This window comes from Chinchilla lanigera, unplaced genomic scaffold, assembly GCF_000276665.1.
Source record: "Chinchilla lanigera isolate Chin_1 unplaced genomic scaffold, ChiLan1.0 scaffold00024, whole genome shotgun sequence".
NCBI classification, from domain to species: domain Eukaryota; kingdom Metazoa; phylum Chordata; class Mammalia; order Rodentia; family Chinchillidae; genus Chinchilla; species Chinchilla lanigera.
Window position 1 is genome coordinate 148,142 of NW_004955425.1, and position 27,722 is coordinate 175,863.

General features: G+C 42.3%; 1 protein-coding gene across 1 annotated transcript in view; it reads left to right on the forward strand.

The window, feature by feature from the left end:
- Myof (myoferlin) overlaps positions 1-27,070 on the forward strand; it is a 151,175-nt gene extending 124,105 nt beyond the window's left edge. The window contains 15 exon segments of the mRNA XM_005385818.2: positions 1,260-1,358; positions 3,592-3,717; positions 5,509-5,664; positions 6,169-6,260; positions 9,789-9,959; positions 10,735-10,883; positions 12,302-12,441; positions 14,431-14,519; positions 14,607-14,702; positions 17,810-17,951; positions 20,141-20,240; positions 22,241-22,431; positions 24,288-24,397; positions 24,782-24,929; positions 26,501-27,070. Of these exon segments, the coding sequence (XP_005385875.1) occupies positions 1,260-1,358; positions 3,592-3,717; positions 5,509-5,664; positions 6,169-6,260; positions 9,789-9,959; positions 10,735-10,883; positions 12,302-12,441; positions 14,431-14,519; positions 14,607-14,702; positions 17,810-17,951; positions 20,141-20,240; positions 22,241-22,431; positions 24,288-24,397; positions 24,782-24,929; positions 26,501-26,539 (1,848 nt within the window). The 3' untranslated portion in view covers positions 26,540-27,070.
- Positions 27,071-27,722: the final 652 nt, after the last annotated feature.

The window sequence follows — 27,722 nt, forward strand, 5'->3', positions numbered from 1 at the left end:
CATAAATATGTGTGTGTGATAACATATACGTACATATCCACATATACTTGTATGTTAGCATACTCTTACATAATGTATGTGAGTATGTATATACATGCGAATAAGGAATTTTTTTATGTTCCTTGTTTCTCACTCCAAGATTGAATAGACAGCTAAATTACAGATAATACTTGTACTTGTGGCAACATCACTGTTTCCAAGGCAGATTTAAATCAGTAATAACCAGATCGGATGAAGATTTATTCTTGTTAGAAATCTGAGTGGGAACATTTCTGTAATTTGAAAATGTTCCATAAGTCACTTCATATTGTACCTTTAGCCTGTCCAAGAATTTCCCATGTAAACCAGAGGTTCTCAACCCTGGCTACACATTGTAATCACCTGAGGAATTTAAGAAAATATACTGGATGCCCAGGTCCCAGCCCAGACTGACTGAGTCAGAACCTAAAATGGTAGGTTGGAAGCCATTGGCCCAGTGACGGCAAACCTGTGGAATGCGGGGCACAAAGAGTTGTTCGTATCATTGAAAGCCCTAAAAGGTTCACCATCACTGGCTAGACGAACCATCACACTTCTTTGAATTTTAACTTTTCCCATGCTCTTTCTCTTAATGATTGTATTGGATTTCCAAATCAGCTCTCTGAGGTAGGTGGAGGTAGGTCTTATCATCCCTTTCAATCACTGGATGAAGAAGTTAATGCTAAGAGATGTTGAACAATTTGCCCAAACCAGTGTGGCTTTTAACATAAGTATGGCTTATGACATAAAGATAAAATCTGAATTAAAACCAGTTTTTCAACTCTTAGCTTAGTGGGTTTTGTATTATAATATATTGCTGGCTAAAAGAGCTAAGGAAATGAGATAGCAGAAAATATATTGGAGGCTTTATTTTAATTAATTTGCATATGTAAATTTTACTTTTTAAAAATTCTGTTGAGTTGATAGTTACATTCAACTCAATAGGATAAAAAAGTAAAAGTCATAAAAATTAATAGATTGTATATACAATGAAAAAGAATTATCTGGTATAATTATAGACATTATATTTCATTGGCTGGGGATGGTTATTTCTCCTCCAGCTTCTGAGCAGAAAAACTGTGAATGTTTAGTCCATGGTGTGGGCAAACAAAGAGAAATAATCACACTTACAGCAGGGACAGAAGTACCTATGACTCTTACCTATTACATACAAGCTTTGCTGTGTAAATTAGAAATCAAGGTCAACAGTAAAGATTGTTTTTATTTTGACACATCTATAGGAGGAAGAAGTTGTTGACTGGTGGAGTAAATTTTATGCCTCAACAGGAGAACATGAAAAATGTGGACAATACATTCAGAAAGGTTATTCCAAACTCAAGGTATCTAGACCTATGCTGTTGTGGGTGGGGAAATCAACATCTATTAAAACTGGCTCCAGATTGAGATAAGAAGATCAAAATACCCCCCATTGATGGGTATAGTTGGGGACGGGCCAGGTGTACCTTCAGCCTCCTGGAAAGCCCTCTTCCCACAAGCTTGGTTTTGCCAAGATTTCAGGGTTTAAGGACAACTGTTGAGTTATGGTTGTATGACTACCAGTTTGGGACTTAGGGGCATCTGGCAGAGGGTTTGCCAACACTAATTAAGCCAACAATTATCCAGTTTAACTCAAGGAGACCCTGAAGTTATGGTGTTCTTTGCAGAACATTAGATATCAACATGCTTCCTTCTGTGGACTGAAAGGGATGGGTTTTGCTAAATGAAAAGTTGATCCCATAACTTGTACATTGTTTAAAATCTTAACCATGGGCACATGTTGTCTCAGTTACTTTTCTCTCCTTGCTGAGACAAAATACCTGACACCCAAAATTAAGGGAGGAAAGGTTTATTTAGCTCACAGTTTGTGGAGATTTCAGTCCGTAATCAATGGGCTCCAGGGCAAGAAGGTTCAAGGCAGCAGAAGATAGCAAAATCAACAAGAGCAAAAAGGGGAAAGCAAGCCTCTTTTCCTCCCCTATATTGTACACTGGCTATCAGCCCATGCCCACACCATCTCTGCAGGCCCTTCTTCCACCAGCTGAGGATGTTTACGAAGTAAGGATCCTGGCCCCCTGTCAAATCACTTAGTTGAACTTTTAAACTTCTCACATTGACACAATGAACAACATCCTAGAGGTAAGGGCATGTACTTTTCACCCCAATATATAGAACTGCTGAGTTACTTAGTTAAGCTTCTAGACTCCTCAGATTGACACAATGTATCAACCATAAAAAACGTGTCCAGCAGGAAGACTAGCTCTTGTGCTAGGCAGGTATGGTCTCTGATCATTCTGCTAATGTCCTGAGTTTTCCAATTCTTCAATTTTTCAGTAGCTGATGTACTCAAGGAGAAGCAGATGCTAAAGTAGACAGAGCAATGTACAGGAGAAAATTGTTGAAGTGAAAAAAAAAAAGTTCCCCCAAATAATGTTCCCCCTCAAATCAGAAAAACCTACATCCTTGTATATTATTATCATAGTATCTTACTGTGGCTTAAGAAACATTCAAAAGAATCAGCATTCAAAGAATCACTAATTTAGAAAAAAAAAAACTGATTGAACTAGGCTGGGGGAGCATTCTCACACTCCATTCTCTCCCCTTTTCCTCTTTCTCCATCCATTCCTGTCCTTCCTTCCTTTCTGTTCTTCCTTCCTTCCTCCCTTCCCTTCTCTTCTCTTCCTTTCCTCCCTTCTTACTCATCTGTCCTTCTCTCCTCTTCTGGTTTTCATGGAGGTTTTCTATATGCTGTAAAATAAGTTTTAATCGTTGGACCCAGCTACCTAAGCCACCACCCAAGCAAGACAAAGAACATTTCCTCCACCACAGAAAATTTCTCTGTGCCCCTTTTCTGCCAATTCTCCTTAACCCTAACCCTTCCCAGAGGCGACTGATCTGATTTTCTTTTCTTTACTACTGGGGAGTGAATCCAGAATATGCTAAACTACATCCCCGGGTCCATTCATTCATTCATTTATTATTTATATTTTGAGACAGAGTCTCTCCAAATTCCCCAGGCTGCCTTGAATTTACAGTCCTGCCTCAGCTGGGATGAGAGGTGTCCCCCTCCCTGCCTGAACTGATTTCTAACATCATAGATTGGACTTGCCTGTTTGGATTTTTTTTCTCCACATAAATGTACTCACACAGTATTCTGTATGGGTTTGGCTTCTTTAACCCCATGTTGTACCTTTGAAACTCATCATGTTATGTGTCAGTGGTTTTCCCTTTTTATTACTGGATAATACTTTATTCTGCAAGTATGCCACAATTTGTTTATCTGTTCTCCTAATGATGAAGCTGCTATGGATATTCTTGTACCACAGGGACATTTATTTTCATTTATCTTCAGTAAGTAGCTAGGAATGCAATTTCTGGATACTAGAATAGGTGGCTACTTAACTCCATAAAAACATGGCCAAGTTTTCCCGGTGGCATTTGGCAGTCCCACCAGCACTATGAGATTTCTGGTTGCTCCGTCTTCACCCTCATGCCCGTTTGGTATTGTCAGTCTTTTTGATTTTGGACTGTACCTGAATTTTAATAAGAAATTAAAAACTCTTTGATGGTTTCTAGATATATGATTGTGAACTAGAGGATGTTGCTGACTTTGAAGGCCTGACAGACTTCTCAGATACCTTCAAACTGTACCGAGGAAAAGCAGAGGAGAATGAAGATCCATCTGTGGTAGGAGAGTTTAAGGTGAGTAAAATATGCATTTTCGACCTACCTAAAATCCACTTTGATTTCCTTTATGGGCTGGGATAAAGGACAACTCACCTGTGGGCAGAGCCACGTCCTCCAACCTCTGGAAGAAATGAAAGGTGCTAATAAGAACAAGAGGAGCCAGCTCAGCATCTCTTTCTTCCTGCTCAGGCTTGAATCCTATACATTCAAACCTTTCCAAGACTGAGTTCCCTTTCCATGCTCCATGTCCCCCAGGCTTTCAGCAGGATCGTTTCGACAACTTCCTAATCTATCATCCTTGGCCTCTGTCTCCTCCCCGCCCATCGGTCCCCCGTGTAAACAAATCTGATCCTGAGTCTTGATGGCTTAGACATCGCTTGGGTTTCCACAGGATCAAGTCTCAACTCCTTTCAAAAGCAGAGCTGGCCTTTCACAAGCAGTGTGTCCCCCCTCCACCCTCCTTCACACGCCCCACCCTTCTGCCCAAGAGAACCTTTCCCAAGCCCCAAACACACCTGTTCTCTCACAGCTCAGGGCCTTGGGACAGGCTCTTCTTCCTTCCCTGGAAGCTCTTCCTTCCCTCTTCAGGTCTGACAAAGTCCTACTCATGCTGTAAGTGCCAGCTCAGATGTCATACTCTTTGTCAAGAGCTCTCTGTTTGCCACAGTCAGGGTGACTCATTCTTGCTCAGGGCTCCCAAAGGTCTGGGTTCATGGCACTGTGAAAGTATCTTTCACTTTGCCTTGGCGTTATGGCTGCCACTCCCTCCAACCACACTTGGCAAAGCCAGGGCAGATACACTGCCTCTTCCTAATCCTTTGCCAATCGCAGACATGGTTGATGGATCAGGGAATTATGCCCTATACAGCGTCGCAAATGTTCTCAATGCAGCAGTTAAAGAAAGCATGAGAGTCCAGCTAAGTTAACATCCCTGTGCCATACTGAATTCCTTTAGACTGAGATCCCAGGCACATACTAGGTGTTTCCCTCATGGTGCTTCCTTGAATGAAGATGGCCAGAACTAAGGCCCCCATCTTCTGATTCCAACTGCAGTGCTTCTCTTGTACTAGAGCTGGTTTCATGATATGAAACTATTACCATATCATAAACCATATCATCTCTCCAGTGGTTGGTCGGGTGCGTTCACTCAAAGTACATTTCTCACATCCTTTCCAGACGCACAGCCCTTTGTTAAACCCTGGGGCTGATGATCAAGACCTAGTGTCCCACTCCAGGAGGCCCAGGGTCTAAGGGAGACTATAGACAGTAGATGACCCATTTTAGTGTGGAGGTCAGTGCTGCAGTAGGGCTGTGTGCAAGGTTAGAGGAGGCTGGGAGCTGTCCTGGAGGAGGTGACACCCTTCCTCTGAAGACTGAATGAAGACTTCCTGGGAGTGGGATGGGGTGTAGCAGATGATGCTGGAGAAGGGAAACCACCTTTGGTCATTCGCTGGGCTTACTCTGCTCTCCAAAGTATGTGGAGCATGTTGCCACTTCTGGCCACCACCTCCCTGTGCGCTGACCACACTCACCTTCAACTCCTGCCCAGCTGTTGCCTAATTTCCTGGTCTACCCTGCCCTTCCTTTCCCCTTGTGGTCTCTCAGATAATTACTTTATGATCATTTCACTTTCCCTATTGCAAACTTGCAAAGATAAATATAGTTGCTTCTTTCCCAAAAGGCAGCCCTCCACGGCCCAATCCTATGACCCCATGACTGTCCCAGTGCCCTGGGTGAAGAAGACACTTCTCAGGGCCCTGTGTCAGTGCCCAGGTCCCTGTGAGTCATCTGTGTGCCTTCTTTTAGGGTTCCTTTCGAATCTACCCCCTGTCGGATGACCCCAGCACGCCGGCCCCTCCCAGGCAGTTTCGGGAATTACCTGACAGCGTCCCACAGGAATGCACGGTTAGGATTTACATTGTTCGAGGCTTAGAGCTCCAGCCTCAGGACAACAATGGCCTGGTAAGAGTTTGGGTGTGGGACCTTCTCCTGTAGCAAGATAATTATAGTCATCAGCCACAGTAATTGTCACGTTCTTTCTTTCTGGGCGTCTGTTATCTCACTGGGGGAAAGATACTCTATCAAAACAGTGTATTTAGGAGGACTGTCCCCTTGGGGATTTACCTAAGAGCTTGCCGGGGCTTAAGGCCTCTGGTTCATCCTTCTCATTTTACAGATGTGACCAGGGCCTCGATTTGCTCCAGTCACAGGGCCAGCGTGAGCACAGCCAGGACTGCCTATTGCCCTTCCTCTTCACCCACACAGCTGCTCTGAAGGCACCCTGGCCTCCTGCCACCCAAAGGGGAATGCTGCTCAGAGCCCATCTTAGGTGCATGGGTGCGACAGAGACACCTTATCGTCAGCTGGGAGTGGGTGCGGAACCAAGCAGAGTCTATCCCTGAAATTGACTTCAACTTGCACCCTACAATGACATAACATTTCATCTCATCTGTCTTTCTCTCACAGTGTGACCCTTACATAAAAATAACACTGGGCAAAAAAGTCATTGAAGATCGAGACCACTACATTCCCAACACTCTCAACCCAGTTTTTGGCAGGTAACAAACATTTTTAAACATTTTTCTTTCATTCATTTTTTTCCTCAGATATGTACTAAGGATGTAATATGTGCCCACCCCTGTTTTAAGACCTGATATTGATCATGAATTGGACAGATATTCTAGATAGATAATAAGTAGGAAAATGTACAAGTAAAAGGATTCCTAGAAGCAGAAGGTGCCATGCAGAAAACAAGTCATGAGGTGTGCTCCTCTGAGGAGAGAATGGCTGAGGCCTTGGTGGGAGAGGGACACCAGGTGACTGGGAGCCCATAAACTCATGGCCAGGTGAAGGGACTTAGCTGGAATGAGATACTGTTTTTACTTCCAGAGCCCAATTCGGGTTCTGTTTTCTGGGACACCTTGGTTCCATCATTCTGATCCATAAGTGTATTACTGACTCTGTTATTCAAACCAAGGAAAGAACAGAAAGTGATAAGGTTATATGTCTTGCTCCATTTGCCTTCTGTTCTCAAAGTTTCTTGAAATAACACCATTTTCTTCATAGCTACAATTTAGGACTTGTTTCTGGACTGTTACATTTGTCTCATCAGAACCATGTCTGGCTGTGTGTGGTGGCACATGTCTGTAATCCCAGTGCTCAGGAAGCTGAGGCAGGAGGAGCCTATGATTTCAAGGCCAGCCTGAACTAGAGAGTAAGACTCTGTCTAAAAAAAAAAAAAAAAAAAAAAAAGGAAAACAGAATCATCTCAAGCGACCAAATCTAAGTGATCGCTAAGGATTAGCATTTTCCAACTGTAAACTGCTTCCACATTTAATAATAGCTGATATGTGCTGAGTACTTACTATGTGCAAGCATTGTGCCAAACTCTTTGTATAAAACATCTCAAGAACCTCACAATTCTGAGGTGACCTTATTATCTCTGTTTTACAACATGGAAAACTGAAGTTTAGAGTATCTATGCCTAATGGATCCTGATAAGAGGCAGAGGCAGGATTGGAAACTAGGCCATCAGACCCCAGTGGAGGTATCTCTTTCACACCGTACTCTGCTGCAACCATGGTACAGTGTTCATCCCTGTCAAACTCATTAGCAGGACAGGACAGGGCTGAGCAGCCCAGCCTCACAGGTGGGGACACGGAGCTCCAAGAGCTCTGCCCATGAGTTAGTAAGTGACAGAGCCCAGATGTAAGTGGAAGGTCCTGACTCCATAGCCTGACGTTTCCAACGCCCTTGGTAGTACTTGATAATCATGGTAAAGCCACCACTTGTGGGAAAATGTTCTTTGTATAAAACATTTGTGAAAATGATGCTATTTTTCTAGAACCTTGCTGAGTGAGAGAACACTGTTCTTGATGGCCATGTGGACTATATTTGTTGGTTTATGATCTTATGTACTCAGGCTCTTTCCACTCCCCCTCCCGTATTTTCAAGTGTGTACACACACATACACACACACACACAAGTATGAGCACGCACACATATGGGTACGCCTCTTTATTACTCAGAGTCTGGCAGACTCAAACACACTGCTCTTTCACTCAGGCTAGAAGGCATACACACAAGACCACACTCGGCCCCCGGGCATGGGCACACATGTGTGCATGCATGCAGACACACACACACACATATGCACACCCTCCACGCTGCACACTCCAAGACTGGGTGTTAGAGCCAGGGAGTGGAAGTAATCCTCTGGCATGGCAATATGATCATTTTCCCTTTCTTCCGCTGATCCAGCCCCAAGGTCTAGACAGGAAAAGACATGCAGGGAAGGAAAGAGGGCTGTGTATGAGGGAGATGAGGAAGCAGGGAGAAAGTCAGCCTTGAAGGGAGAAAGGCCGCCCAGGCTGAATTGCTCATCTCAGAGGAGCCAAGTACAAGATAATGAAGCACAGGAAAGGTCTTGAAAGGAGTCACTCCGGGCAGAAGTGATGCTGTCAGACTCTGCTCAGCCAGTGAATGGCCAGTGAGTGTGCAGACTTCTCCCCACCCAGCAGGGTGGAGACAAGGAGATGCAGCATTTTAGCCCTTGAATGGCTCCTGCTCATGGTCTCTGTCTTAGGAGGTGACTATCTTCTCAGCAGAGACTCTTGGGGATCCTGGGACAGGAATTCAGGCAGGAGTGACCTTTCCTGTGTGTTCAGCCATCATTCAGCATATTCTTATCACATCTTGGCATGCTCAAGATTACATTCATAGTGTCTTCCTTAAGATGCTAACTGAAATTACAAGGGGAAAAAAGTATTGGTTAGTCAAAGCGAGACATCCACATTAAAAAAGACAATCATCAAGGACTTCTCAAGGCCTTTAGTTGGCTCAGAAGAACACCAAAAGAAGTGCTTCTCAACTTATTTGACAACAGATGTCCTTTTCTCAAGGGATACATATTACCTTATCCCTTGGAATCCAGGATTACAAATGTGATGTTACAGGCATGTGTAGGTTCAGTGCTTTATTTTTGATCATAATTTAAATGCTTTTTCTCATGTGCTTATCTGCCTACTTCTACCTCAAGATGGCTACTGCAGTCTAGAAAAGTCCCTGAGATTTATCTAGGAGACATCCTGTGATGAACCCCTTTGACACACTTTTCTGCTCAAGTGGATTAACATCCCCAGCTTTGGACAGGGACCGGTCCACACACTGGAATACAAAGAGAATGGGAAGAGGAGCAGAAGGAAAGGGGGCCTTTCAGTTCTTCCTTCAACACAATTTATTAAACATCTACTATGAGGCCAGGTCTTCTGTGGACAGTGCAAATACAAAGCAAAACCCTGCCCAAATGGAGCCGACTTTAGCACCCCCAGGCCACATTGCCTACCTGCTACACAAAGAACTTTTAGTTATTTTTCTTCATATAATTCTAACTTCACAGAAAAGCCTTAAAGAACCAAAGTTCATGCACCCCACACTCTATTGGTGGAGTCCATTCATGCCCCTCTCTTGTGCTCTTGTGGGTTGGGTCAAAGATGTTCCATGCAGTAGGGGTCTCAGCTGGGGCTTCACCAGAGGAAGTTAACATGCAGGGGCATAGATAAAGGGTGTAAATCAGAGTTCTTGGGCTTCAGGAATCTCGCTGGCGGGCAGGATGCTCAGGTGCCCTGGTTAATAGGCGTGTGATAATGATAACAATACTATAATGCCTTATTGTTTACTTTATTACTAGGTTTTACTCAATGCACTTTTGCCAAATGCTTTCTAGACACTTCTTTACTTGACCTTTATAACCATGCAGATGGTGCATAAACCATGTTGTAGGTGAGAAAACAGTATAGAGAGGTTAAATAAGTGATCTAGAGTTCCACAAGTACTAAGCAGCAGAGCTAGGATTTGAACATAGGTATATAAGCCCATGCTTTCCTCCCAAGCAAGCATGTACTCTAACTGTTTTATTAATAACATTTACTATTTATCAAGTCTCCTTGCCTATCCTGGTTGTCCTAATCTGTCATTGTCCTCCAGTAGGCATTGGTGCTTCCTGGGTATTCTTTGATGGACCCCTGGTTTTTTGTAAGATGCTAGTATGAGTTGTGGCTATTCTAACCCTACATGTCTTTATTTAGGATGTATGAACTGAGCTGCTACTTACCTCAGGAAAAGGACCTGAAAATTTCCGTCTACGATTATGATACCTTTACCCGTGATGAAAAAGTAGGAGAAACCATCATTGATCTGGAAAACCGCTTCCTTTCCCGGTTTGGGGCCCACTGTGGCATACCTGAGCAGTACTGTGTGTAAGTTGCTTTGGCGAGAAATGGAGGCCCTATGTGCCAGCCAACTGTAACATCTAGGGGGAGGCTCTGACTCTCTAACTAGTATCTCTCTCACTGCGCCACTGTTCCTTTCCATCATTTCTAATGACAGGATTCTCTTAGAGAGAATTAGGGTCACTGTACTGCCTAATTCACATAATATTCTATAAAAAATGGTGGCGGCTACAGCCATACTGGGTGATATAGGTGACAGCACTCAGAAAACCAATGTCCTTTTCTCCTCTTTGAGCTTGCCCTAGGTGTCGGAGGTGGAGGGTTGGTGATGGTCCACAGCAGGAATTCCCTGCTGTTTGGAAACAGGGATTCCCTCCTTTCAAATGATCAATGCTGTGATATCTGCCTTCCCCTGACTACTTTCCTGTGTCTTTCTATGGTATCTAATGAGTTAGAGTTTCCCATTTCTAGTAGATGAATTTCCCCTTTTTTGCCTACCATGATCTCAGACTTCTCAGTTTTACAGAGAAGGAAAGCTGAAGGTAAAAAATAGTGATAAGTAAAATGATGGATTAGCAGAGGCCAAATTAACATGTGGATTTTAGCCTCTGAAATAGATTTCTAATTACAAAAAAAAAAATTTTTAATTAAAAAAAGAAATAGATTTCTAGACATTATACAGGAGCACATAAAAGTAGAGTATGTGTGTGCTTGTGTGTGTGTATGTGTGTATGTGTGTGTGTAAAACCAAGAGGAACTATGGGTCCTGCTATATCTCTGCAATGCATGCTGTTATTCACAGTTCTGGAATAAATGCATGGAGAGATCAATTGAGACCGACACAGCTGCTTCAAAACGTAGCTAGATTCAAAGGCTTCCCACAGCCCATTCTTTCTGAAGATGGAAGTAGAATCAGATATGGAGGACGAGACCACAGTTTGGATGAATTTGGTGAGCATGTAGCTGTGAACTGTAAGCAAAGCACAATTGCCTATTTGTATTACTGGGTCTGAGGGGGAATATCGACAGAGCCATACCCTAATTATACCATATGAAACAATGCACACCTGACTCTAACAAAAGCCACATTACAGTGCAGTTGTGCTGTCTTATCAAATGTCAAAGTGGATGGATTTTCTTGTCTGTCTTATGTGTTACTTGCCCTTTGCAGGCATAGCCATTTAAGCTTTGAACACCAAGTTCTAGTAATTCATTTCCATGTTATACTTAATTAGTTCAAGAAATGTTCAGATGGTGGTGTAAGAACTGCTCTTCCAAGTTTACTCCATCATGTATTCCAACCCTTCTCAAAAAGCCTCGGTGATTCATGGGGGTGATTTGAAGAGCCTGCTGAGTTCCCATCTGGCTCATGTCCAAGCCTGGAGAACTGCTCTTCCCCAAGCAGTAATGTGTAAAACAACCAATTCATCTTGATATGTAAACACTCAGCCCACTGTGACCAAAACTACTTCACAGAGCATAGAACTATGATATGCTTCTATATTTGGGAGAAGAGGAGGGTATTCAGGGTCCTAACAGATGACTTACTTCCCCCGAAGAGAGTGTCCCAAGTGGTCTAATAAAACCAAGCAGGAGCTTCATGGCCTTTTATGTCTAGCTCAGAAGTCACACAGCATCCTTTCTCTGTACTTCTGTGTTTTAGTTTGTGTCTAGAGGGAAAGTCGTAGAACCCTCCTCTCGATGGGAGAAGTGTTTGAGAATGGAAGGGCCATTGTTTATAATGCCGCAGTGATGCTAGCTGCTGTAATAATTGTATTTCCAAATGTTAGTGGCTTTACACATTGAACACTTATTTCTCATTAATTCAGAATGGACATTTCTACAGGTAAGTGGGCCTATTCCAAGCAGTGCCTCATGGACTCATGGCCTGTCCATTTGTAGCTCTGTTATTCTTCAGCACAGGCACCTAAGGTTGCTGTCCTCTACATCCAGAAGAGAAAGGCACATGGAGGACCCTCCCTGGCCCAGATTTATAAACCCAGTCCAGAGGGGATCTGCACATCACTTCCACCCATGTTACATTCCAGAAGAATGTGGTCATGTGGCCACTTTTAATGGCAAAAGAGGTGGCTATGAACCTATACCACAAAATTACATTCAGTCTCGTTCTAGTGTGTTCTAGTCTGTTTGCTACTGGCAATCTGCAAGCTGGCTATGAACACAGGTTGGGCAAGGCCCTTAGTCAAGAGCTATTTCTGTCCACTATTCCTTCAAGTCTAAACTTACATATTAGCAGTGCCTGTCTATTTTGACAAAATTTGGAGTGAAGTGCCACAAGCGGCTCTAGGCAGTCTGGCTACACTGATCTCAAATGCCTATCCTTGTTTCAATGCCATTTTTCATTCTAGAAGTCAACAAAATCCTGCACCAGCACCTTGGGCCCCCTGAAGAGCGTCTTGCCCTTCACATCCTCCGGACTCAGGGGCTGGTCCCCGAGCATGTGGAGACGAGGACTTTGCATAGTACCTTCCAGCCTAATATTTCTCAGGTGAAAAGTTTCCATTTTTGGACACTGACATCTACATCCCAAACAGTAGCTGACACAGACTTGCCTGTGTATGGTGTTGAATACTTTTAGATACAGATGTCGAAGTGAAACTCAAATTAGCTTCATTTCAGAGGGAATTTATTGTAAGAATTGTCAGGAAGCTCACTTAAATATCAATGCAGGTTTTCTATAACTCAGAACAAACTTGAATTAGAGTTCCCCTTGTCTCCTATCCGTTTCTCCCTACAAGTATATTTAATCTGCTCTTTGCTGTGATCACCTTCCTATGAGTCTAGATATTATGGACAGTTCCTGAGTGTTTTTGTGTCATAATGTAGCTCTATCTACTTCAAAATTGTTTGCCCAGTTGTCTATCAACGAACCACTCAGCTATAATCAGGAAAGTAGAGTCTGGGAGAAGGGCAGAGGTCTTGGCCCTGCTGGAGGAGCAATTACCATATGAGATTAAAGAGTTAGGGGAATGGGTCTGCAGTGTATGGGATGCCAGGTCATAAGATCCATGCATAGTAAAGGGACAGGTCAGTGCTCACAGCTCCAAAAAACTGGGGAGCCCTTTCCAAAGAAGCAAAGCAAATCATGGATAATGAAAAAAGAATACTGTATGTGGAAACTAATTATAATGAACATTTCTAGACTTCATCTGCAGAGATGTGTGTCATATAGGTTTCGGTTGTGACCAGGAATGTCAAGTGCCTGTGAAGCGGTTAGAGGGTCACATTTTAAGAATAGTAGTAATCTGGACTAGTGTTGTAGCTTGGTGGCAGAGAACTTGCAAAGAAGAGAGAAGAAGGAGGAGGGAAAGGAGGAAAAACGTTATTTTTCTTTGCTCAACAAAGAGCCTGACAACCTGGCAAGACTTCTCTTCCCTTAGAAATCTCAGTTATACAAATAGTCTCAAGAAATCTCTAGGTGTGGGAGATTTGTCCCTGGAAATCTACTAACCTACAGGGTTTGACACAGACTATGACTAGTCCCATGACTAGGACTTATGTTCTGCAGTTTGCTTGATGCATGATAGAGCCCTGAGCACTGGAGATTAGTTGGAAGAGAGTCAGAATCATAGTAAAATATAACTCTTTTCAAGAGTGCCAGGTAATTCATTTTGATCACAATGCTCTAGGAAGCCAATCTAGTGGTTTTTCTGGCAACTTTCATGAAGACCAGTCTGTTTTTGTCTGAAAACAGAGTCTATAGAAATCCAAAAATAGTTTGGAGACTATAAATTGTTTTTTATGCTTGATGTATTTTGTTTAATGGTGTTCCTAGCCTGTCTAGAAGAACATTCCGGTCAGATCGAAAAGCTCAGTCTGTGGCAAAGAGTTAAGTAGGGCCTCACCAAAACAGCAGTGAAAGTGTTAGCTCAAGCCTTTCCCCTTTCCTTCTGTGAGCATCCTAGCCGGTGGTGGGCATTTGTCAGGGGATTCCAAGCTACAGAGAATGCTAATATTCATGTTATTGTTTGAGTCCCTCCCTTGAAACAGCAATGTTATATGTTTTTCTTTTACAAAGTTAAATCAATTTATATTACTCTGGTTCTATAGTTTGAGGTAAGTGGAGAATCCCTTGTGTGTTACAAAACTGGGACCAATATCCAGTAGGCAACGTGATGATTAATAGAGTAACAGCATGAGAACTGCTGGAGGGTAAAGGACCCAATGTTAAGTCATACAGAGGGTATGTGATTGGGAGATGGAAAATTCCCCATTTTATTAACCAGGGAAAACTCAGACTATGATACAAACAAGTGGTCACAGCCATCAGAGCCCCCAGGTGAAGATGGAAAGTGGGTGGCTTAAATGACATCACAAATAAAAGATTAATCTGGTCTTACGCTTTTATTCCACTCCATATGAGCCAATAAATTAGCAGCTGGAAGAAATAGCTACCACTAAGAAATATTACAAAACATTACAGTTTCTACTACCCATAATATAACTTTAGCCCTCTTTTCATTTTTGAATGGTTTAGGGAAAACTTCAGATGTGGGTGGATGTTTTCCCCAAGAGTTTGGGACCACCAGGCCCACCTTTCAACATCACACCCCGGAAATCCAAGAAGTAAGTAATTTTGAGACACTGCTACCCTGAACTTGGAACTTGGTTCAGGGCCAGAAGAAAAGTACTTTCAAAATGTGCTCCTTTCAGGTACTACCTGCGTGTGATCATCTGGAACACCAAAGACGTTATCTTGGATGAGAAAAGTATCACTGGAGAAGAAATGAGTGACATCTATGTCAAAGGGTGAGGATAGATGTTGGAGCCTGGCACAAGTTCAGGGAATGAAGCAGATGCCATCCTTTGTTAATTGTTATTATTTTAGATGACTACTATCAAGTTCTTGGTGATTTGAAGGTATTTGTAGCCTGTTAATGCAGTCTGCTTAGGTAGCTCCCAAAAAACAAAGGTAGGAACAGAAAAAAAAAAGAAAAAGTCTCATATACCTTGTTTATGAGCAGGAGTTCATTTCTCTTTCAACAATGTAGATTTTCTTCAGTTTAATAATCAAATTTGTTACTTCTGGGGCTGTTAGTCACATTATTTATTTTTATTCCTCTTTTTTTTTTTTTTTTCTTTTTTGCAGTACCGGGGATCAAAATCACAACCTTGCGCTTGCCAGACAGGCCCTTATGCCACTGAGCTATATCCCCAGCCCTTTTATTATTCCTCCTTGATACTTTGGATAGCTAAGTTTAGAACCACAAGCTTCCAAAACTTACTTTTCTAGATATTTTATTACTAGCCGTCAATGTCTATGAAAGGGAAGAAATACCAGCAGGTTGTGAAGAAAATTATATTTATTCCACCAGTGTTAACTGGGTGCCTACATCCAACATAGTTGTTATTAGTTGTTCATTATCATCTTACTTCCATAATTCAGTTTCAAATAACTCATGTTGATGTTAGTTTCTTGCTATGCCTTGATCATAGAGGATGAGTGCGATATTGTATTTAGTAATTAGGAAACCAGATAATGGAGTCAAATTCCCTGGATTGAAATTCTGGCACTTTCCTGGCTAGCTGAGCAAGGTCACAAGCTCATTGTCCCTTCTCTGTAGAATGGAGGTAATGGTAGTACCTACTTCTCAGGATATACAGAAGATTCAGTTACTCAGGGCATTTAGGAAAATGTCTGGCAGATGGTATGCAATATGTGGGTGTCATCCAGAATTAGTGATATTCCACCTGAACTGAGTTTGGTTCTTTGATTTATAGACAGTAAGATTCATTGAAATGTAATATATTCTAAAGTGAGAACAAAGTTTCACTTGTAATCCCAAGTGGCCTTCAATCAAAACTTGGTTAAAGACATAATTATTATTTTTTAGGTTCATTGTCAACAGGGAATGTTTCATCAAGTTCTTCATTATTCTTTCTCATTTCAAGATCTCATTACCATTCCCTGAGGAAATGTAATCCCAGCTAATCACATATATGCAAATTTATTTGACTTCCATAAGCATTATTTTTTTTAATCAAGCAAACAAATGCAAGTAATACTGGACTGAGAAAAGGCTTTCTAGTTTAAAAATAAAGCTCAACTTAAAGTACCATGTAAAATTTGAAATTAAAATCCAAATACTGGGGCTGGAGTTGTAGCTCATGGGTAGAGCAATTGCCTAGCTTCCTTGAGGTGCTGACTTCACTCCTCAGTACTGCAAAAGAGACAGACACAGAAAGAATGTAAATACTATTTGTGAAAAAGTGAATAATGCATAAATATTGTGTTTAGCACTGCACACATTTGGGTATTGTTTACAAAGCTATATATGCACGTACATAATACAAAAGGAATATTTGCTTGTCTGAAAATTAAACATGAAAATATTCACCAGCAAAGAGAGGAAAAGCTGCAGGGGATGAGCAGCAGGGGTAGGATGACTGTGCTATTTTAGAGACAGGTCAGGAGGTGAATCTACCAAGGTCATAGCCAAGAGAATGTAAACTTTCTTTAGTGAGTTACTTGAAAAGTTTACAGTCAAAAAAATCTTTTAACTAATTTATCTAGTCAGTTGACTAGCAAAAATGAAAACTATCGTAGTTGATTGATGCTAACACCACTACTAATAACACTACTTAATGTCAGCAAATGGCATTATAGTCTCCAAGATTCTGCAAAGCAGTGTAACAGATATGGACCTTGGAGTTAGACTAATCTAGGATTAATTCCACCAGTTACTGGCTATGTGACCTGGTGTAAGTTAGTATAGCCTCTCTGAAGCTATACCTGGGAAATGGAGATAGATGGGCAATTGTTGGAAAGGAAAAACTAATGCATGATAAGTATCTGATTCAAAGATGGTGATCATAAACCTGAGTTAAAGATTTTCCCTTCCCTCTCTATCCCTTCAAGCCATAGTTCTCATTCTGTGACTGACCATGTTCCAGGAGACACAAATGGGAAATGAGACTCAAATAGCTTCATAGACCAGGCCTGCCTCCTACCTAGAATCTCTGTCTGTGGGGTCCAGACATCCATACGTTTAAAAGCTCCCCCCAGGGATTCTAATGCAATCCCTGTGTGCAGTGTTGAGGAGCACGCATTGCACCACTTTGCCAGGCTAAAACCAAATGTCACTCCCTGGTTCCAAACCAAGAATCTTACCAGTAGTAGATCTGACAACTTTCTTCTAGGCATATTCATTCATTCAACAAGTATTTGTATAGTCCCTACTGTGTATCAGGCACAAGCAAAAGGAAAAATGTTTTAACTGTTAAAAGTTAAGATGTTTTGTTTTCTCTTTAAAATAAAAAAGTTAAGATGTTATTGAAATGAATGCTCCTAGACGGCCATGTGAAAGTAACAGCTTACATCTTCTTTGCCAGTCTCATTAATAAGATCAGAGTGAATTTAAGAACAATAGAAAAAGGAAGTTGCAAGGTTACTTGGTTTGTGCCTTTTTTTGTTTGTGTAAAAAAATATGGGAAAGGAAATGCTAAAATTTTGAGCTAACTTGTATTCACTGAGCCTATCAGCAGTGATGACAGAAACTAGTGAGTCATAGTTGTGAAGACTAAAATCATAGCCAGCAAACTTGGATGTACCCAAAATAGAAGCTACATTGTTGATATTTCCCAGAAAATTTCCTCTTAGCCCTGTTAACTGAAGTCTAAAGGGTTTCCTGCTTTGGTCTTAGAGGATTATATTTTATTTGGCTCTAACCTGTATTGGATGCAGTAGAGCACTCCTCTCCTTCATAAATCACATCCCAGCTCCGTAGATAACTGGAAGTTGCCCAAGAACAGTGCATTAATTCTCCTGCTCTTCACTTCCGTAATCACTGCACAATTTTGCAGCTAGATTACTTGTCAGTCACATCAAGCTAAGTCTATTTGCCTCTGCTTTTCAGCTGGATTCCTGGTAATGAAGAAAACAAACAGAAAACAGATGTCCATTACCGGTCTTTGGATGGTGAAGGGAATTTTAACTGGAGATTTGTCTTCCCATTTGACTATCTCCCTGCTGAACAACTTTGTATCATCTCTAAAAAAGTGAGCTCCAAACTACAGCTATGGGAAGTGGCTGTCATGGGTCTACTTTAGCTTAGAAACTCAGAGGTCAGAGCTACACAGGGCCTTGAGGACACTGAGTCCAGCTTCCTCTTGGTACAGATGCGGAATCTGAGACCCACAAAATAGAGACAGTGATTTATATAATTAGGAAGTAAAAGGAATACTCTTCTCCCTAATATATTAGTGGCTGGGTAAATGATAAAGGGCAGAAGTAAGGGACTTATATCAATATATACAGCAATATATCTGTGTTTTGTATGTGATGGAGAGGCTGATTTTTCCCATGATGAACAGAACCAAACAGTAAAGCATGATGTCCCTTTTCTTTTCCTTAGCCTTACAGCATTTGTGTTACCTCCTTCAGAAGCACTTCTAGGAGCCTTCAAGGGCCCCAGGGTCTTAATTAGTAAAATTTTCAGATACAGAACTCAACTCAACTGGCTTAGATCAAAGAAGTAATTTATTGGTCCACATTCCAACAAGTCCAGGGTTGGCTGGCTTTAGGAACATCTGAGTCCCACGTAGAAGTGGTGTCTTTAGAAATTGGCAGTCTGTGCTGCTTCCCTCTCTGGGCCTCCTTTCTCGGTGAGCTCTTCCCTGGTGGAGGTGGGATGCTAGCCAGCAGCCCCGGCCACATTCTACCCTTTCAGCAAACCTCAGCAGGAAGAGAAGAAGGGAGCTCTGCTAGTGCCAGCTAGCTCTTGCCTCGGTGTCTCTGCCTGTTGGGGGTCACATGCCCCTCCCAGAGGTCCTTTGTTGTTCAGGAATGCAGTACCCTGATCAGCAGGCTCTGGAGTTATAGACTGATCTCCCCCAGATTGTACCATCTGGGTAAGACGTTGTCCCCCAAGAAAAATCTTGGTGTTTTTTGCCCCAGAAAAGGGCCTAAAACCTGGGTGAACAATAACAGATGTCTCCTGTAGGATCCCTGACCCATCCCTATTCCCACATTCCATTAGCTTTCCCAGCCACTGCCTGGACACTTTCTCTGTTCAAACCCAATTGAAATGTACCTGCCCTGTGTCCCATCGAGGTAGGCACCTCCCTCTGCTGGCCCTACTTACGCTGATGCTCTGTGAAGGTTTTTGCCAAGCCAGGTGGAAGGGATGGCCTGAAAGGGGACTTTAGAGGCACAGAGGCTTGCCATGATATCATATCATGCACACTTTCAGACAACGAGGCAGAATGAGAGGGGGCATTGGGGTTAGGCTGGTCTTTAGGCAAAGTTACCTTTCCCATTTACTTACATCAGAGCCTGGGCCTCCCCATTCCCCGAGCGGTACTTGGAGCATGACCCCACATAGAGCAGTCAGGCAGGGATATATAAGAATAACAGAGTGGGCTTCCCAGCCCTTCGGAACCAGGCCCTCTGAGCCTTGCAGAAGCCTGTATGCCCAGACCATGAAAAACAAGAAAACAACCCACTGATTTTCCTTCAAATTCACAAAGCTTTGGGGGAATTCCAAAGTCTGCCAGGGCCAGAGGAAGTTAGGTGTGTCTGGCTGTGGAGATACTGTTCTCAACTAATATTGTCTAGGCAGAGGCAGGAACCAGAAGTGAGAACACAAAGAATACTTTCCTAGTCCTTCCTGTGCCTACTTCTAGTGTGAGGGATCTGAAGGTCATCAGTGACCAAAGACATATAAAAGCCAATGGTATTTTTCAAAAGCCAAAAATGTTAGGACATTCTGAGAGTGGAATCTAAGCCCTAGCCTCTACCACATGTAAGAGAGCACATTCACTTGGGTGGGATGGGAGGAAGTTTGCTGAATGGAGGTGACTGACACCACAGCAGGTGATATTGTGGGCCTGGCTTTAGGAGGATAATCTAAGGGGACTACAGCAGTCTTGGGGGAGATTAGTCTCGCCTCAACCCCAGGGGTGGCAGCAGGAAGTCACACTGATAGGAACATGGCGGGAAACCTGCTGTTGAGGAACAGCCTGGGACATCCTTTTTGTCACTCAGTTGGTGGCCTGGAGACTTCCTGGGGCAGCTGATGGCTTTCCATACACAGAGTGAAAGGACAGGCCTAAGGGAAGAGGTGTCGGGGGAGTACAGAGGAGATGAAAGGCCCCATGCTAATGAGCTATTTTCGGGGACCAGGGGTGAGGGTTTCAGAGTCCACTCCTTGGATAATTTAGTTTGTCCTTGTGTCTTGTCATTTTAGGAGCATTTCTGGAGTATTGACCAAACAGAATTTCGAGTCCCACCCCGGCTGATTATTCAGATATGGGACAATGACAAGTTTTCTCTGGATGACTACTTGGGTATGGCTTACATACAGATCATTTTCTCTAAGCAACTGTACTTGGCATTGGTGAAACCAGTTAAAACTTGAAAGCAATTACTTAAATCTCTAAAATGTGTCAGTGATGGGGGAGCACCAAGCGGCAAACCCATTGCCAGGATGTCCTCTGGGCAGTGTGGCCTGACAGTGATTGTCACCTGTTTCTGTGGCCCTGCTTACTCTAAGGGTGTCACAGAGGGCTTGTACCAGCTCGTCTCTGAGAAGACTCATGTTTCATGAGGAGATGCCACACCTGCCTGCACTCCAAACACCCACAACTCTCCGTCCTCTTCCTTGCTCTCAAAAGCCAGCAAAGTTCCCAGAGACACCTGCTAGACGTTGCTCTCTCCCCCAGGCCTGGCCTCCTCTGCACAAAAGGCACGGGTGAAAGCATCCCGCCCGGCCCCTCCCCAGCTCTCTTTCCTCCCGCTTTTTAAAGTCAGGCCTTCCCTGAAGTTTCCCAACTCTTTTCCCCACAACCAGAGATCTCAGTTGAAGATGAAGATTCAACTTTCATTTTTCAACAAAGTACGGCATCTAAACCAGGATATGTAGCCTGACTTCTTTCAGTGCCTGGTATACTGCCATAAGAAACCACTAGAGTAATTATTCCCAGTTCAGCCTTTCGCCTTATATTCTGCTGACACCTCGAATTTATCATGACTGAAATCTAACTCAGTATTTTTTCCCAACCTCATGCCTGCTCTCTCTGCATGATAATTTGGACCCCGTTTTCTCTTAGCTCACTGTTGCAGTAGTCCTTGACTGGCCTCCCTACTTCCATCTGCTCCTAGGGGATGTTCCTGGCCAAGGAAAAACCCACCAGTGACTCTCTGATTCCTCCCTTTACCCCTCACAAGTCTTTCTGAGTTGCTACTTAGTAAGAGTGGAACAAACAAATAAGTATGCAAATATGCAGCTTTTAAAGCATATGGATAGAAAATTTCAGAATAGTAGAGAGTTTCTTTTTAAAATTTAAATGAGATAATCTACAGCAAATAATATGGTTATATTTCAAAATGGTTAGTGAACCAATCGTTGAAAGGAAAGACAAGACAAAAGCAGATGTAGGCTGAAAAAGGACTAAGGTAGGCTGTGGTTTATAGTTAAGGGCAGACTATGAGCCTAATTATTTATAAAGAATCTGCTGCAGCCGGGCGTGGTGGCACATGCCTGTAATCCCAGCACTTTGGGAGGCTGAGACAGGAGGAGCCTTGTGAGTTCAAGACCAGCCTGGGCTACAAAGTGAGCTCAAGGTCAGCCTGAACTGCATAGCGAGACCCTGTTTCACAAAAGACCAAAAAAAAAAAAAAAAAAAAAAAAAAAAAAATCTGTTGCAACATCTCTCTAACTGGTACTCTTGACCAGACTTGTATTATTAGAGCATTGACTTGGCCACATATCATACACACCATTTTCTTAAGGAAAGGAGTTCTCAGAGGTACTAAGGAGTTAATGCCTCCCATTGCAGAAGAGAAAGTATGCTTCTCCAGACACCAGAACCCTGGCCAGGATTCTCAGTTTCTGATGAAGACTTTCTATTATGTTTCTTCAAGCTCTTACTTCTGAGGTTATGTGAATAAATATTCCATGGAGCTTCCACCAGTTGTCTATTCACAAAGCCAGGTGACCTGTCCAGGGCAGTTCAGAACCAAAATTTCAAATGCAAGGGTTCTGAGTCAGTGGAAATTTTGGCTATAGATATTTAATTGTTTTGAGGTTATAGAAGAACTCTGGTTATGCTCATGTCTTTGAAAAAGAAAGTGCTGTCCTCTATGAGACACTGAGCAGCGGAGAGCTATTTCTTCTCCCATTTCCTATCCTATCTAGAAAAAACTTAAATGTCTATTGTTGTCCCTTTTTCTACCTCACCTAAAAATCACTGTCTGCTTCTCCTCCGAAAAGAACATTCTGTGCACTCATAAACAATGGCTGATCCACTTGAAGCTTATTTGGACTTAATGCTGTTTTCTTACCTAGGTTTCCTGGAACTTGATTTGCATCACGCAATCATCCCAGCAAAATCATCAGAGAAATGCAATTTAGACATGATTCCGGACTTGAAAGCCATGGACCCCCTTAAGGCTAAGACCGCCTCACTCTTTGAGCAGAAGTCCATGAAAGGATGGTGGCCATGCTATGCAGATAAAGATGGCTGTCGAGTGATGGCTGTATGAATATTTCTTGGTTGGGGATCATGCATTCCTTTTGTCATTTAGGTCCTTCCCTTTATCAATGAATTACCCCAGAAAAGATAGAGAAGTGTTAAATTGGTTGAAAACAGTTTTTAGCTGGGACTGTAAGAAAATCTGGGAGGCCCTCTGCGCATGCATTTGGAATTGGGGGAAAGTGAAGAGGTTGGAATAGTGAAAAAGTAGAAGCCCAAGTGGTTGTGTTATATTTTCTTAGAACACTGTGGTCCCCCTTTACCAAGAAGATTAATTTATGCTGAGCTTCCAGTACAATTCAGTATAGAAAAGGAGAATGCAAATTTGAGCTTTTCAGCCAGGCATGGTGGTAACATGCCTGTAATCCCAGCACTTGGGAGGCTGAGGCAGAAGGATCATCGTGAGACCAACCTGAGCTACAAAGTGAGCTCAAGGCCCACCTGAACTGCATAGCTAGACCCTGCCTCAAAAAGACAAAAAAAAAAAACAACCAAATTTGAGCTTTTCTAGCTGAAAAAAAAGTGGAGGAAGTAGGGAAGGCTAAGAAGGCCATAACCTATAAGCATGTTCAAGGAATACAAGATCTTTTTGTCATAAAAGCAGTAGTGCAGTTTACCATGCCAAGTCACCAAAGACTACCTGACTCATTACATATTGTTATTAATTAGCTAACATTTAATATCAGTTATGAACCAGGTAACATGCATGATATTGTTTTTAATACAACATTGATGTTTAATTTTCATAAATTGTGCCTCTTCAAAGTGCCCAGTTCAATGAATTTTGAACAAAGTATGCACCCATGAAACCAACCCCATAATCAAAAGCCAGCACCTTCCTGTCACCCCAGAAGTTTCCAATGCACTCTGAAGTTCACTGCTTGCTCTCCCCGAGCCCCAGGAACTCATTGATCTGCTTTCTGGCACTGTAGATTAGTTTGTACTTATTTAATTTTGTTGACAATCCCGTGAAGTAGATATTATCTCCATTTTATAGACTCAAAAAGCAGACTTGGAGAAATGGAACAACTTAGCAAAATCCAGTGCCCAGTTTTCTTTGGGTTATAAGTAGATGAGCCACCTGTATTCCTCTGCCTAAGTGAATGTCAGCATCAAGGCTTCTCAAGTTCTTGGGCATTTAGTGGGCTTTCCTAGGTGCCAGGAAGTCTATTAAGACAGCTGATCAAAGAAGGGACATATCTAGAAGTCTTTCTGTCTCAATGCCTACACACGAGGACAGTAACAGGACCTTTCTAGGGTTGCTACGAGCATTATATACGATTACCTGTATAGAAGGCTTAAGTAGCACTGGCATATCCTTCAAGAACCTGTCAACAGGCAGCAGCAACTATCCATTCATGCTTTCACTGATTCAGCTAATACACATACAACACCTACTGAGTACATACAAAATACCTACTAAGTGTTGGCACTGCTGTGCACAGAAGGGGTAAAGCATAATGGGCATGGCCCTGCTCTCTTGAGCCTGCAGTTAGTGCTCCATAAATGTTAGGTATTATTCTGAACAGAGTAGTCTTTACATGGGTCCATGTAAAGTTACAAAGAAAAGTGTGTGTGTGTGCAGGCAGCTGATTGATGTGAGAATGCTAGAATGACAGGGGCATGGAAAATGAAAAACAGGAAGTGGAGAAGCAATCTGTCCTCTCAGTCTCCCACATGGAGTCAGTTCAGAAACACATGAAGAGGAAATGTGAAGAAATCTCTTGAGAAAAATTTAAGGCAATCTAAGGATTGTTTTACAAGAATAAAAATCATTGCTCAGGGAATACTCTGTGGATTGAAGTAAAAATATTTGTGAAACGTGATGTCATGTGTTTAACCTGTTCTGCTTTACTGAAGGGGAAAGTCGAGATGACACTGGAGGTCCTCAATGAGAAGGAAGCCGATGAGAGGCCAGCTGGAAAGGGGCGGGATGAACCCAACATGAACCCCAAGCTGGACCCACCAAAGTGAGAGGCCCTCTGTGTTCTCTGTGTTGTCTGATGCCCAAACACCTGCAGTTTGATAAATACACTTCTAGTTGGCTTCATGCAATGGATTAGCTGTTGTTCTTCTAATTTTGTACTTGATAGTGGTCTGTGGGGAATGGAGAAGTGGGTGCTCTGACTTCACTTTGACCATCCTCCTTCCCTGGGAAGCCAAAGTTCACGGTTCTCAGCATCTCAGGATGCTATAATGGATACCTGAGCCTTTCTCAGCCACTATGGAGAATAGTAGATTTTCCTGAGTTGATAAATGTCACTGGACACTGTTTACATCGTGTTGTACTCTGAGATAAATTACAGTACTTGTTCCCCAAGTTGGGGAAGTAATACCATTTCTTTGTACTGCAGCCGGCCAGAAACCTCCTTCCTCTGGTTCACCAACCCGTGCAAGACTATGCGGTTCATTGTGTGGCGCCGGTTCAAGTGGGTCATCATAGGCCTGCTGATCCTGCTCATCCTGCTGCTCTTCCTGGCTGTGCTCCTCTACTCCTTGCCGGTAGGAGGCCTGGCTCTCTTGTCTTGGCTCTCTCTGGGTGACTATGCACCCAAGTGTCTAAACTGGTATTTGCTGGTACTGCTGCTTAGAAGAGCGACCCACTTAGCAGCGGTGGCATTGCAACATTTACACATTTGGAAAATGTGTTGTCATGTGTCCGGTGATTAAAATTACATTGCTAGGGTTTCACAAATCATAGGCAATACTCTATGGTTTAAAAAAAAAAAAAAAAAAAAAAACTGGCTCAGGAATCTTGGAAGAAGCACTCAAGTGCAGACCAGTATACGCATGTCTGGACTATGAGCAGCATTTCCTGGCACTCTGAGATCCCCAGTTTGGGCTCATAATGGAGCTCCAAAACCCCACATTCACCCAAGCTAGATAGTTGACCCTTCTACCCCTAATATTTATTGTTCTTACTTGTCCAGATAGCTTTGCTCACATTCCTTCTGTCCAGATTTTATTGTAAAAGCCCTATGTCACATCTAACCTCTAGTTAAATTCCCCTGTAATCACCCAAATGGGAGATTTGGCCATGTGCTTAGAAGTCCTACCTTCATTCCTCCATTCACTGAATTTATGAGCATCTTCTATTGGCTAGAATTCAGATGTAGAGATGACCAAGGCATGATTTCTGCCCATGAACAGCTCAAGTAGGCCTTTGAACAAATACATATTGCAGGAGGCATACCTCCGTTACAGAGGTATGAACAAATGACAGTAGGAGTCCATTGCTGAGGACATTTTTAAGGGGGCGGGGTGGCATTTAAACTCAGTTTGACAAGTGGAGAAGGGATGGTCCAGGCAGAGGAAACCATGGGCAGAAGCAAGGTGAGTGGTACCAAGCGTCACAGAAGGCATCCATAGCTCTTACACCAACCATATCAATCATGATATAGATAATTTTGTGTGTAGTAGCATAGTCATACAGCCACAGTAGCAGTTTTGTTTGTTTTGGTGCCGTGGATGGTACCCAGGCCCTCGTACATGTTAGGAACATGCTTTACCCTGAGCTGTACTCCCAGGCCATACAGTTTTGGGTTTTCATCTTTATGCAAACTAATACTTCCAGTTTTCTACTTATAGCTAGTCCAGTCTGTCTTGACCATTTATTTTTATTTTTTTTATTTTTTATTTTTGGTACTGGGAATTTAACTCAGGACCTTGTGCTTGCCAGGCAGGCACTTGTGCCACTGAGCTATATCCCCAGTCCCCTTGTCTTGACCATGTCAAACTTCACATAATTATTTCTTTTTCCTGGCTTAGATTCTACTAATGTTAGCTTGGGTTTGGGAGGGCACGATCCCTTCAGAGGACATTTATCAAACTCTGGAGACATTCTGATTGTTAAAATTGGAGGGATTTTCCTCCAGTTGGTGGGTGGAGGCCGGGGATGCTATTATTAAGCATCCTGTAGTGCACAGAACAGCCCCACTACAAAGAATCATCCGGCCCTCAGCATCCATACTGCTGATACTGAGAAACCCTAACTTAAAATAGGTATGTAAAAGAAATAGGTATGTAAATGTACTGACATATACAGATATACACCATTTTTGTTTCCTTTCCAGAACTATTTGTCAATGAAGATCGTGAAGCCAAATGTATAATGAAAACAAAGACTTCCTTTCAAGAGTCATCAGGCAATAAAGGATTCTGTCTCTTTGTGGACAAAATTCAAATGTGATTTTGTGTTTGAGACTACCGCTCGGGGCATGTTACAGTGTTACCAAGGCCCATCCATTCCCAGAACGTCTAAATCCTGGAAAATCAGGCCCATGAGCAACATTTTTATCTTATTATCTTTTCAACTATTAAAAGTTTTATTTTCTAAAGTTTTAAACATATTTTTCAGAATATTTTTAAGGTGGCTGGTTCCACTTTAAAATCATCTTTTTATGTGTCCTCTATTCTGTGATGCAGGTTTGAAAATTGCTGAAAAAGAATTTGAACATTTCTATATCTTGACATCAAGTACTTCCTATTTATAACTAAGAAAAGAGACTGCATTATAAAAACAGAACAATTAGAGTCATTATTATCTATGGCTGCAACTATTTTTATGGCATTTTATATGAATAAATATCATGAAACTCTATTCAGCTATTGACAACACAATTAAAAATGTTTCACTTGTTACACATAGCTGTTTGTTATGTCTGTGGGCCTAGTTAGGATGGAGGCAGCTTCTAGAGCTCTCATCTGGGGATGGAATACCCAGCTTGCCATTTGACCACAAACCCTTTATAAGTGTGCTGCTAAATTTGGCAGTGGGTCCCATTAAAGCTAATATTAATAAATATTAACACTTATTTGCGCTAAGGGTATAACTCAGTGGCAAAGCATTTTACCAGCATGTGTAAGACCCTGGGTCTCATCTCTGGTACCACAAAAAATAAAAGCTGACAATTATTAAAGGTACTAATTCCATGCACTGCACTATTGTAAGCGCTTTATGTGTATTAATTGGATTCTCAAAATAATCCTACATGGTTAGGTAGGTAACATTATTATTAACTGCATTTTACAGTTCAAAACTGAGGGGCAAAGAGGTTAAATAACTTGCCCAAGGCCACACAGCTAACAAATGATGAAGCTGGAATTTGCACCCAGATATTTTAGTTTCTTAGTGTGTCTTAACCACAATACTATGTCACCAGTGGGGCCTCTGTTAAGAGGAACAGTACAGTGTGACTGCATGCTAGCACCAAAGACACATGCTTTCTAGAATGTGTCACATCAGTATACAGTTCTATTCAAACAACAAATTAGAACCGAGGGAAGCAAGAAATG